This window comes from Corvus hawaiiensis, unplaced genomic scaffold (genome assembly GCF_020740725.1).
Source record: "Corvus hawaiiensis isolate bCorHaw1 unplaced genomic scaffold, bCorHaw1.pri.cur scaffold_32_ctg1, whole genome shotgun sequence".
NCBI classification, from domain to species: Eukaryota; Metazoa; Chordata; class Aves; order Passeriformes; family Corvidae; genus Corvus; species Corvus hawaiiensis.
In genome coordinates this window covers 5029189-5041688 of record NW_025963366.1, presented here as the reverse complement: position 1 = coordinate 5041688, position 12500 = coordinate 5029189, and the positions used below count along the sequence as shown (strand labels likewise).

Sequence of the window (12500 nt, the reverse complement as noted above, 5' to 3'; positions counted from 1 at the left end):
GCGGCGTCCCTGCCGGCTGCATGCCTGAGCGGCCGTCAGCGTCACCCCCTGCCGCGCGCTTCCCCAGCTCCGGCCCGCCCTGCCGCCGCCCTGCCTGCAGCCCGCTCCCCCCGCCACTGCCGGAGAGGGAAGGAGGGACTCTTTAGGAGCCAGCGGCGTTCCCGCCGCCTCCGTGCCCAAACGGACAGCAGCGTCCGCTCTCTAAGCCCGGCTCCCGGCCCTCGAAAGCCTGCCGTGCCCTTGCCCCGCCTCGCACCTTGATTTCTGCGTCTCTCACTCCCCCATCCGCCCGCCTCGCTTCCGTCCCGCCGCAGCCTTGAGCGGGGCTGGGGGTAGGCGGGAAGGAACGCCATCGAACCAAAAGGCTCAGAGCGGCCGGAACAGGATGCTCCTTCGAAAAGAGACAGCGCCAAGCATCCCGCCACCACCTGCAGACTGTCGCTGGCCCTACTTCTGCACCAGGCTCTCGGCCTGCTCGCCGAACACCCTGGCCGCCTCGGCACCCAAGTCCTCGTCCCCCTGCTGCTGCCGCCGCCGCCGCCGCCGCCGCCGCCGCCGCCGCCGTCCGAACTGGCTGATGGGACCCTGGGCAGGGGCGGGAAAAGTCTGAGGGTGGCGCCAGGGAGGCTGATGGTGGAGAGCAGGAGCGCCCCCAACCCTCGAGAGACAGGGCGACGGAAGGGAGGGGGAGGGAGCGCGTCGGCGTCAGCGTGCGTGCCCATGCCCATGCGCGCCTGTGTCAGTGTCTCTCTGTGTCTACGTGCGTGCAGCTGTGGCCGTCTGCGGCAAAAAGAGAGGGGGGCGGCGGGGCTGTGAGTGGGTCTGAGAGGGCCTGCGTCCGCCTACCTCTCCGTGTAAACATGGGCCGAGGGCCGCCCGCTGCCTGCCGGCCTGCAGCGCCGCGGCGCGGCGCCCCCGCGACTCGCCGGAGCGGCGGCGGGGGCCGGGGACCTCGGCGGACCCCGAAAGAACCGGCCCGAAGGCGGCCGCCCGGCCCCGGCCCCCGCCGGCGGGCGGGGCTCCTGCCGCCGGAGGCCGCCCGCCCCCTGCCGGCCTGCAGCGCCGCGGCGCGGCGCCCCCGCGGCTCGCCGGAGCGGCGGCGGGACCCGGGGACCTCGGCGGACCCCGAAAGAACCGGCCCGAAGGCGGCCGCCCGGCCCCGGCCCCGGCCCCGGCCCCCGCCGGCGGGCGGGGCCCCTGCCGCCGGAGGCCGCCCGCTCCCTGCCGGCCTGCAGCGCCGCGGCGCCGCGCCCCCGCGGCTCGCCGGAGCGGCGGCGCGGGCCGGGGACCTCGGCGGACCCCGAAAGAACCGGCCCGAAGGCGGCCGCCCGGCCGCGGCCCCGGCCCCGGCCCCGCCCCCGGCCCCGGCCCCGGCCCCCGCCGTCGGGCGGGGCTCCAACCGCCGGAGGCCGCCCGCTCCCTGCCGGCCTGCAGCGCCGCGGCGCGGCGCCCCCGCGGCTCGCCGGAGCGGCGGCGCGTGCCGGGGACCTCGGCGGACCCCGAAAGTACCGGCCCGAAGGCGGCCGCCCGGCCCCGGCCCGGCCCCGGCCCCCGCCCCCGGCCCCGGCCGGCGGGCGGGGCTCCAACCGCCGGAGGCCGCCCGCTGCCTGCCGGCCTGCAGCGCCGCGGCGCCGCGCCCCCGGGGCTCGCCGGAGCGGCGGCGCGTGCCGGGGACCTCGGCGGACCCCGAAAGAACCGGCCCGAAGGCGGCCGCCCGGCCCCGGCCCCCGCCGGCGGGCGGGGCTCCAACCGCCGGAGGCCGCCCGCTCCCTGCCGGCCTGCAGCGCCGCGGCGCCGCGCCCCCGCGGCTCGCCGGAGGGGCGGCGCGGGCCGGGGACCTCGGCGGACCCCGAAAGAACCGGCCCGAAGGCGGCCGCCCGGCCCCGGCCCCCGCCGGCGGGCGGGGCTCCTGCCGCCGGAGGCCGCCCGCCCCCTGCCGGCCTGCAGCGCCGCGGCGCCGCGCCCCCGCGGCTCGCCGGAGCGGCGGCGGGGGCCGGGGACCTCGGCGGACCCCGAAAGAACCGGCCCGAAGGCGGCCGCCCGGCCCCGGCCCCCGCCGGCGGGCGGGGCTCCAGCCGCCGGAGGCCGCCCGCTCCCTGCCGACCTGCAGCGCCGCGGCGCGGCGCCCCCGCGACTCGCCGGAGCGGCGGCGGGGGCCGGGGACCTCGGCGGACCCCGAAAGAACCGGCCCGAAGGCGGCCGCCCGGCCCCGGCCCCCGCCGGCGGGCGGGGCTCCAACCGCCGGAGGCCGCCCGCTCCCTGCCGGCCTGCAGCGCCGCGGCGCGGCGCCCCCGCGGCTCGCCGGAGCGGCGGCGGGGGCCGGGGACCTCGGCGGACCCCGAAAGAACCGGCCCGAAGGCGGCCGCCCGGCCCCCGGCCCCCGCCGGCGGGCGGGGCTCCTGCCGCCGGAGGCCGCCCGCTCCCTGCCGGCCTGCAGCGCCGCGGCGCCGCGCCCCCGCGGCTCGCCGGAGCGGCGGCGGGGGCCGGGGACCTCGGCGGACCCCGAAAGAACCGGCCCGAAGGCGGCCGCCCGGCCCCCGGCCCCCGCCGGCGGGCGGGGCTCCTGCCGCCGGAGGCCGCCCGCTCCCTGCCGGCCTGCAGCGCCGCGGCGCCGCGCCCCCGCGGCTCGCCGGAGCGGCGGCGGGGGCCGGGGACCTCGGCGGACCCCGAAAGAACCGGCCCGAAGGCGGCCGCCCGGCCGCGGCCGCGGCCCCGGCCCCGGCCCCGCCCCCGGCCCCCGCCCCGGCCCCCGCCGGCGGGCGGGGCTCCAACCGCCGGAGGCCGCCCGCTCCCTGCCGGCCTGCAGCGCCGCGGCGCGGCGCCCCCGCGGCTCGCCGGAGCGGCGGCGCGGGCCGGGGACCTCGGCGGACCCCGAAAGAACCGGCCCGAAGGCGGCCGCCCGGCCGCGGCCCCGGCCCCCGGCCCCCTCCTGGCGGGCGGGGCTCCTGCCGCCGGAGGCCGCCCGCCGCCTGCCGGCCTGCAGCGCCGCGGCGCGGCGCCCCCGCGGCTCGCCGGAGCGGCGGCGGGGGCCGGGGACCTCGGCGGACCCCGAAAGAACCGGCCCGAAGGCGGCCGCCCGGCCCCCGGCCCCCGCCGGCGGGCGGGGCTCCTGCCGCCGGAGGCCGCCCGCTCCCTGCCGGCCTGCAGCGCCGCGGCGCGGCGCCCCCGCGGCTCGCCGGAGCGGCGGCGGGGGCCGGGGACCTCGGCGGACCCCGAAAGAACCGGCCCGAAGGCGGCCGCCCGGCCGCGGCCCCGGACCCGGCCCCGCCCCCGGCCCCCGCCCCGGCCCCCGCCGGCGGGCGGGGCTCCTGCCGCCGGAGGCCGCCCGCTCCCTGCCGGCCTGCAGCGCCGCGGCGCCGCGCCCCCGCGGCTCGCCGGAGCGGCGGCGGGGGCCGGGGACCTCGGCGGACCCCGAAAGAACCGGCCCGAAGGCGGCCGCCCGGCCGCGGCCCCGGCCCCGGCCCCGCCCCCGGCCCCGGCCCCGGCCCCCGCCGTCGGGCGGGGCTCCAACCGCCGGAGGCCGCCCGCTCCCTGCCGGCCTGCAGCGCCGCGGCGCGGCGCCCCCGCGGCTCGCCGGAGCGGCGGCGCGTGCCGGGGACCTCGGCGGACCCCGAAAGTACCGGCCCGAAGGCGGCCGCCCGGCCCCGGCCCGGCCCCGGCCCCCGCCCCCGGCCCCGGCCGGCGGGCGGGGCTCCTGCCGCCGGAGGCCGCCCGCTCCCTGCCGGCCTGCAGCGCCGCGGCGCCGCGCCCCCGGGGCTCGCCGGAGCGGCGGCGCGTGCCGGGGACCTCGGCGGACCCCGAAAGAACCGGCCCGAAGGCGGCCGCCCGGCCGCGGCCCCGGCCCCGGCCCCCGCCGGCGGGCGGGGCTCCAACCGCCGGAGGCCGCCCGCTGCCTGCCGGCCTGCAGCGCCGCGGCGCCGCGCCCCCGCGGCTCGCCGGAGCGGCGGCGCGGGCCGGGGACCTCGGCGGACCCCGAAAGAACCGGCCCGAAGGCGGCCGCCCGGCCCCGGCCCCCGCCGGCGGGCGGGGCTCCAACCGCCGGAGGCCGCCCGCTGCCTGCCGGCCTGCAGCGCCGCGGCGCCGCGCCCCCGCGGCTCGCCGGAGCGGCGGCGCGGGCCGGGGACCTCGGCGGACCCCGAAAGAACCGGCCCGAAGGCGGCCGCCCGGCCCCGGCCCCCGCCGGCGGGCGGGGCTCCTGCCGCCGGAGGCCGCCCGCCCCCTGCCGGCCTGCAGCGCCGCGGCGCGGCGCCCCCGCGGCTCGCCGGAGCGGCGGCGGGGGCCGGGGACCTCGGCGGACCCCGAAAGAACCGGCCCGAAGGCGGCCGCCCGGCCCCGGCCCCCGCCGGCGGGCGGGGCTCCAACCGCCGGAGGCCGCCCGCTCCCTGCCGGCCTGCAGCGCCGCGGCGCGGCGCCCCCGCGGCTCGCCGGAGCGGCGGCGGGGGCCGGGGACCTCGGCGGACCCCGAAAGAACCGGCCCGAAGGCGGCCGCCCGGCCCCCGGCCCCCGCCGGCGGGCGGGGCTCCTGCCGCCGGAGGCCGCCCGCTCCCTGCCGGCCTGCAGCGCCGCGGCGCCGCGCCCCCGCGGCTCGCCGGAGCGGCGGCGGGGGCCGGGGACCTCGGCGGACCCCGAAAGAACCGGCCCGAAGGCGGCCGCCCGGCCGCGGCCGCGGCCGCGGCCCCGGCCCCGGCCCCGGCCCCGCCCCCGGCCCCCGCCCCGGCCCCCGCCGGCGGGCGGGGCTCCAACCGCCGGAGGCCGCCCGCTCCCTGCCGGCCTGCAGCGCCGCGGCGCGGCGCCCCCGCGGCTCGCCGGAGCGGCGGCGCGTGCCGGGGACCTCGGCGGACCCCGAAAGAACCGGCCCGAAGGCGGCCGCCCGGCCCCGGCCCCCGCCGGCGGGCGGGGCTCCTGCCGCCGGAGGCCGCCCGCTCCCTGCCGGCCTGCAGCGCCGCGGCGCCGCGCCCCCGCGGCTCGCCGGAGCGGCGGCGCGGGCCGGGGACCTCGGCGGACCCCGAAAGAACCGGCCCGAAGGCGGCCGCCCGGCCGCGGCCCCGGCCCCCGGCCCCCGCCGGCGGGCGGGGCTCCTGCCGCCGGAGGCCGCCCGCCGCCTGCCGGCCTGCAGCGCCGCGGCGCGGCGCCCCCGCGGCTCGCCGGAGCGGCGGCGGGGGCCGGGGACCTCGGCGGACCCCGAAAGAACCGGCCCGAAGGCGGCCGCCCGGCCGCGGCCCCGGCCCCGGCCCCGCCCCCGGCCCCCGCCCCGGCCCCCGCCGGCGGGCGGGGCTCCAACCGCCGGAGGCCGCCCGCTCCCTGCCGGCCTGCAGCGCCGCGGCGCCGCGCCCCCGCGGCTCGCCGGAGCGGCGGCGGGGGCCGGGGACCTCGGCGGACCCCGAAAGAACCGGCCCGAAGGCGGCCGCCCGGCCCCGGCCCCCGCCGGCGGGCGGGGCTCCTGCCGCCGGAGGCCGCCCGCTCCCTGCCGGCCTGCAGCGCCGCGGCGCCGCGCCCCCGCGGCTCGCCGGAGCGGCGGCGGGGGCCGGGGACCTCGGCGGACCCCGAAAGAACCGGCCCGAAGGCGGCCGCCCGGCCCCGGCCCCCGCCGGCGGGCGGGGCTCCTGCCGCCGGAGGCCGCCCGCTCCCTGCCGGCCTGCAGCGCCGCGGCGCCGCGCCCCCGCGGCTCGCCGGAGCGGCGGCGGGGGCCGGGGACCTCGGCGGACCCCGAAAGAACCGGCCCGAAGGCGGCCGCCCGGCCACGGCCCCGGCCCCGGCCCCGCCCCCGGCCCCCGCCCCGGCCCCCGCCGGCGGGCGGGGCTCCAACCGCCGGAGGCCGCCCGCTCCCTGCCGGCCTGCAGCGCCGCGGAGCGGCGCCCCCGCGGCTCGCCGGAGCGGCGGCGGGGGCCGGGGACCTCGGCGGACCCCGAAAGAACCGGCCCGAAGGCGGCCGCCCGGCCCCCGGCCCCCGCCGGCGGGCGGGGCTCCTGCCGCCGGAGGCCGCCCGCTCCCTGCCGGCCTGCAGCGCCGCGGCGCCGCGCCCCCGCGGCTCGCCGGAGCGGCGGCGGGGGCCGGGGACCTCGGCGGACCCCGAAAGAACCGGCCCGAAGGCGGCCGCCCGGCCGCGGCCCCGGCCCCGGCCCCGCCCCCGGCCCCCGCCCCGGCCCCCGCCGGCGGGCGGGGCTCCAACCGCCGGAGGCCGCCCGCTCCCTGCCGGCCTGCAGCGCCGCGGCGCCGCGCCCCCGCGGCTCGCCGGAGCGGCGGCGGGGGCCGGGGACCTCGGCGGACCCCGAAAGAACCGGCCCGAAGGCGGCCGCCCGGCCCCGGCCCCCGCCGGCGGGCGGGGCTCCTGCCGCCGGAGGCCGCCCGCTCCCTGCCGGCCTGCAGCGCCGCGGCGCGGCGCCCCCGCGGCTCGCCGGAGCGGCGGCGGGGGCCGGGGACCTCGGCGGACCCCGAAAGAACCGGCCCGAAGGCGGCCGCCCGGCCGCGGCCCCGGCCCCGGCCCCGCCCCCGGCCCCCGCCCCGGCCCCCGCCGGCGGGCGGGGCTCCAACCGCCGGAGGCCGCCCGCTCCCTGCCGGCCTGCAGCGCCGCGGCGCGGCGCCCCCGCGGCTCGCCGGAGCGGCGGCGCGTGCCGGGGACCTCGGCGGACCCCGAAAGAACCGACCCGAAGGCGGCCGCCCGGCCCCGGCCCGGCCCCGGCCCAGGCCCCCTCCTGGTGGGCGGGGCCAGTCGCGCCGGAGCGGCCGTCGGCTTCGTTTCCTCTTCCTCCCTATGTACCTGCTTCCCCCTCCCGCTGTCTCCCTAGAAGTGCTCTGCTCTGGTGGAGCTGGGCGTGGTGCCCGGGGTGGGGTGGGGAGTCCGTTTTGGTGCGTCAATGTGTGCGGGCTGGCCGAGCTAAGGGCACACGATCCTCCTGAGCGTGGCCGGGTGTGGTGTGGGCCCCCAAGAAAACGAAATAAAATGTGCAAAAATTTTTTTTTCCCCCAGGAAACTTTCTTGTTCCTAGCAGAAGAAAGATGTACTCGTTCAAAAATTAAAGGTCGATTTTCGTCGAAAATATTTATTGGTTTTGAAACCGGGTTCTCCGGCGGGACAGGGCTGCTAGAGCCATCCGGTTCCGGGGCGTTCCGGGGCTGTGGGGTTCCCCCGGCTCTGGGATGGCCGGAGGATGCCTTGTCTCCGGGGTCGGCTGCGCCCACCAGCTGTTGCCGGAGCCGTCAGCGTACCGTCCTGGTGTCATCCGGCCAGAGGGCGAACAGGTCTACCCGGATCCGGGCGCGGGCGCGGGCGCCAGGCGCGCCGCGAAGCCGTCGGCGTGGCCCCGCCGGCGGCGCCCGGTCGCGGGGCGACCAGGTCTACCCGGCCCGGGGGCGGCCCCGGGAGGACAGGTCTACCCGGATCCGGGCGCGGGCGCGGGCGCCAGGCGCGCCGCGAAGCCGTCGGCGTGGCTCCGCCGGCGGCGCCCGGTCGCGGGGCGACCAGGTCTACCCGGCCCGGGGGCGGCCCCGGGAGGACAGGTCTACCCGGATCCGGGCGCGGGCGCGGGCGCCAGGCGCGCCGCGGAGCCGTCGGCGTGGCTCCGCCGGCGGCGCCCGGTCGCGGGGCGACCAGGTCTACCCGGCCCGGGGGCGGCCCCGGGAGGACAGGTCTACCCGGATCCGGGCGCGGGCGCGGGCGCCAGGCGCGCCGCGAAGCCGTCGGCGTGGCTCCGCCGGCGGCGCCCGGTCGCGGGGCGACCAGGTCTACCCGGCCCGGGGGCGGCCCCGGGAGGACAGGTCTACCCGGATCCGGGCGCGGGCGCGGGCGCCAGGCGCGCCGCGGAGCCGTCGGCGTGGCTCCGCCGGCGGCGCCCGGTCGCGGGGCGACCAGGTCTACCCGGCCCGGGGGCGGCCCCGGGAGGACAGGTCTACCCGGATCCGGGCGCGGGCGCGGGCGCCAGGCGCGCCGCGAAGCCGTCGGCGTGGCTCCGCCGGCGGCGCCCGGTCGCGGGGCGACCAGGTCTACCCGGCCCGGGGGCGGCCCCGGGAGGACAGGTCTACCCGGATCCGGGCGCGGGCGCGGGCGCCAGGCGCGCCGCGAAGCCGTCGGCGTGGCTCCGCCGGCGGCGCCCGGTCGCGGGGCGACCAGGTCTACCCGGCCCGGGGGCGGCCCCGGGAGGACAGGTCTACCCGGATCCGGGCGCGGGCGCGGGCGCCAGGCGCGCCGCGGAGCCGTCGGCGTGGCTCCGCCGGCGGCGCCCGGTCGCGGGGCGACCAGGTCTACCCGGCCCGGGGGCGGCCCCGGGAGGACAGGTCTACCCGGATCCGGGCGCGGGCGCGGGCGCCAGGCGCGCCGCGGAGCCGTCGGCGTGGCTCCGCCGGCGGCGCCCGGTCGCGGGGCGACCAGGTCTACCCGGCCCGGGGGCGGCCCCGGGAGGACAGGTCTACCCGGATCCGGGCGCGGGCGCGGGCGCCAGGCGCGCCGCGAAGCCGTCGGCGGGGCTCCGCCGGCGGCGCCCGGTCGCGGGGCGACCAGGTCTACCCGGCCCGGGGGCGGCCCCGGGAGGACAGGTCTACCCGGATCCGGGCGCGGGCGCGGGCGCCAGGCGCGCCGCGAAGCCGTCGGCGTGGCTCCGCCGGCGGCGCCCGGTCGCGGGGCGACCAGGTCTACCCGGCCCGGGGGCGGCCCCGGGAGGACAGGTCTACCCGGATCCGGGCGCGGGCGCGGGCGCCAGGCGCGCCGCGAAGCCGTCGGCGTGGCTCCGCCGGCGGCGCCCGGTCGCGGGGCGACCAGGTCTACCCGGCCCGGGGGCGGCCCCGGGAGGACAGGTCTACCCGGATCCGGGCGCGGGCGCGGGCGCCAGGCGCGCCGCGAAGCCGTCGGCGGGGCTCCGCCGGCGGCGCCCGGTCGCGGGGCGACCAGGTCTACCCGGCCCGGGGGCGGCCCCGGGAGGACAGGTCTACCCGGATCCGGGCGCGGGCGCGGGCGCCAGGCGCGCCGCGAAGCCGTCGGCGTGGCTCCGCCGGCGGCGCCCGGTCGCGGGGCGACCAGGTCTACCCGGCCCGGGGGCGGCCCCGGGAGGACAGGTCTACCCGGATCCGGGCGCGGGCGCGGGCGCCAGGCGCGCCGCGAAGCCGTCGGCGTGGCTCCGCCGGCGGCGCCCGGTCGCGGGGCGACCAGGTCTACCCGGCCCGGGGGCGGCCCCGGGAGGACAGGTCTACCCGGATCCGGGCGCGGGCGCGGGCGCCAGGCGCGCCGCGAAGCCGTCGGCGTGGCTCCGCCGGCGGCGCCCGGTCGCGGGGCGACCAGGTCTACCCGGCCCGGGGGCGGCCCCGGGAGGACAGGTCTACCCGGATCCGGGCGCGGGCGCGGGCGCCAGGCGCGCCGCGAAGCCGTCGGCGTGGCTCCGCCGGCGGCGCCCGGTCGCGGGGCGACCAGGTCTACCCGGCCCGGGGGCGGCCCCGGGAGGACAGGTCTACCCGGATCCGGGCGCGGGCGCGGGCGCCAGGCGCGCCGCGAAGCCGTCGGCGTGGCTCCGCCGGCGGCGCCCGGTCGCGGGGCGACCAGGTCTACCCGGCCCGGGGGCGGCCCCGGGAGGACAGGTCTACCCGGATCCGGGCGCGGGCGCGGGCGCCAGGCGCGCCGCGAAGCCGTCGGCGTGGCTCCGCCGGCGGCGCCCGGTCGCGGGGCGACCAGGTCTACCCGGCCCGGGGGCGGCCCCGGGAGGACAGGTCTACCCGGATCCGGGCGCGGGCGCGGGCGCCAGGCGCGCCGCGGAGCCGTCGGCGTGGCTCCGCCGGCGGCGCCCGGTCGCGGGGCGACCAGGTCTACCCGGCCCGGGGGCGGCCCCGGGAGGACAGGTCTACCCGGATCCGGGCGCGGGCGCGGGCGCCAGGCGCGCCGCGAAGCCGTCGGCGTGGCTCCGCCGGCGGCGCCCGGTCGCGGGGCGACCAGGTCTACCCGGCCCGGGGGCGGCCCCGGGAGGACAGGTCTACCCGGATCCGGGCGCGGGCGCGGGCGCCAGGCGCGCCGCGGAGCCGTCGGCGTGGCTCCGCCGGCGGCGCCCGGTCGCGGGGCGACCAGGTCTACCCGGCCCGGGGGCGGCCCCGGGAGGACAGGTCTACCCGGATCCGGGCGCGGGCGCGGGCGCCAGGCGCGCCGCGAAGCCGTCGGCGTGGCTCCGCCGGCGGCGCCCGGTCGCGGGGCGACCAGGTCTACCCGGCCCGGGGGCGGCCCCGGGAGGACAGGTCTACCCGGATCCGGGCGCGGGCGCGGGCGCCAGGCGCGCCGCGAAGCCGTCGGCGTGGCTCCGCCGGCGGCGCCCGGTCGCGGGGCGACCAGGTCTACCCGGCCCGGGGGCGGCCCCGGGAGGACAGGTCTACCCGGATCCGGGCGCGGGCGCGGGCGCCAGGCGCGCCGCGAAGCCGTCGGCGTGGCTCCGCCGGCGGCGCCCGGTCGCGGGGCGACCAGGTCTACCCGGCCCGGGGGCGGCCCCGGGAGGACAGGTCTACCCGGATCCGGGCGCGGGCGCGGGCGCCAGGCGCGCCGCGGAGCCGTCGGCGTGGCTCCGCCGGCGGCGCCCGGTCGCGGGGCGACCAGGTCTACCCGGCCCGGGGGCGGCCCCGGGAGGACAGGTCTACCCGGATCCGGGCGCGGGCGCGGGCGCCAGGCGCGCCGCGAAGCCGTCGGCGTGGCTCCGCCGGCGGCGCCCGGTCGCGGGGCGACCAGGTCTACCCGGCCCGGGGGCGGCCCCGGGAGGACAGGTCTACCCGGATCCGGGCGCGGGCGCGGGCGCCAGGCGCGCCGCGGAGCCGTCGGCGTGGCTCCGCCGGCGGCGCCCGGTCGCGGGGCGACCAGGTCTACCCGGCTCCGGCGGGACTTGGGCAAATTTCGGCAGGGGCCGGGTAGACCTGTTGCCCCACCCGTCCCGGAAGTTCACCAAGGGGTCGCTGTTTCTGGCTGCCTCCAGTTGCGTCATGGTAGGAGGCGGCGTGCGCCAGCGCACCGCCCCGGTCAAGTACGATTGGTTCTCTTGGAGGCGTCCGGGGCCTCGGACTCGCCTGTCCGTATTATGGGAGCGGGTGATGGGCCGTGTCCCCGCAGGCTGTGTCAGTGCCTGTGTTGAAGGCCAAGAGCGGCGGCCGCGCGCGCGGTTGCCAGAACGAAGAGTGTCGAACGAGCGGGATAGGAGTCGCGTGGCTTTATCCCGGCTTCCCAGCCCCAGTGACGGGCAAGGCCGAAAGACGGCGCGAGCTGCTTGGCGGCCTAGGTGGGGTGGAGAGAGAGCGAGCCGTGAGTGTATCCCCCCCCTCCGACCCTGGCGGCTGCCGACTCCGTGCAGGGGGGCCGCAGGGAAAATCCGGTGGTGGCCCGAGGCGGCGGCGCCTCGTTCCTTTCCTGCCCGGCCTTAAGCCGGCCGCCCGCTCGGCGCGGGCTCGGTTTTCGGCTGTCAGTCTGGTGCGGTGGCTGGCAGCCGGTGGGGCGAACGCGGCCGGGGCGCGCTGTGTTTCGCGGAGCCCTGACGGGGCTTTCCCTGGCCCTTCCCCGAGAGCTCCGAGGATGGTGGGCCCAGTTGGCCGAGGTGGCGGCGCCCCGTTCCCGGCTCCCGACCTGTGCTTGGTGTGTCGGCGGTGCCTCGGGAACGCTCGGTGGGGCGCGCGGCCTTGCCTCGGCCTCGCCCGGTTGGCCGAGGGGCTCGGTGACGGGAGTCGCCCGATGTTGCTGCGGGGCGGCGGGGCGGCGGCGCCTCGCCCCCCCCCCCGTCCCGCTGTGTTTTGAAGTTGCGTCCCCCTTCCTCGGCCCTAAGCTGGGGAACCCGCGCAGCGGGCGGGAATGTCTCAGGGGCGGCGGCCGGCCTGCGGTGGCCGGCCTGCCTGCCGAGAGTGGACCGGAAGCCCGACAGAGAGCCCTGTGAGAATGCTGCTGGCGAGGCGGCGGCGCCTCGCCCTTCCTTGTTTTCGGCCGGCGTTGACTGAGCCGCGACGCTGGGGCGGCCCGTGGTGTCTGGCCTGTCCCGGCTGCCGTGGTTGCCGGCGGGCTGGGTTGCGAGAAGGTCCACTGTTTCAGGCGTGTGTGCCGGCTTGTGCGGTTGCAGTGGGGGGTGCCCGCCCCGGCCTACGCTTTTTATTTCTCTTTTTTTTTTCTACCCGCTTTGCGGCCTTAAGCCGCCGCGGCACGACGGGAGAAGCGCGGCACGAAGGCGCGCGGGCCCACCCGAACGCGAAAGGGAAAGAAGGAAGCGTTCGAGCGGTTGTTTTCCCCGGGAGTCCGTGTTAGGGGGGGGGGGAGTGAGAGGCGCGGGCCTCGCCCCCCCGGGGCCGCGGCCCCCGTGGGTAGCACGGGGTCATGTGACGCGCTGTCGGTCGTGCCTTTTTTTTTTTTTTTTTTTTTTTTTTGCTGCTTGCCGTTCCCGCCCGGCTTTTCCGGAGGGAAGCCGATCGCCGCGAGGCGGGCGAAAGCCGGTGGCCCGTGGGCATGGTCGGTGGCACTTCCTCGCACGCTCGGAAAGGTTCCCTGGGGCGTCGGGAGCGCGGCCTTGGCC

The 12500-nt window shown here is 82.6% G+C and overlaps 1 protein-coding gene across 1 annotated transcript in view; it reads right to left on the bottom strand.

The window, feature by feature from the left end:
• Positions 1-12500, bottom strand: part of LOC125320979 (collagen alpha-1(I) chain-like) — a 19962-nt gene that overhangs the window by 3035 nt on the left and 4427 nt on the right. The window contains exons 6-8 of the mRNA XM_048293407.1: positions 12364-12500; positions 11570-12016; positions 10882-11224 (exon numbers count right to left, since the gene is read on the bottom strand). The exon at positions 12364-12500 is cut by the window's right edge and continues 603 nt beyond it. Coding sequence (XP_048149364.1) covers positions 10882-11224; positions 11570-12016; positions 12364-12500 — 927 coding nt within the window. The remainder of the gene's footprint in view (positions 1-10881; positions 11225-11569; positions 12017-12363) is intronic.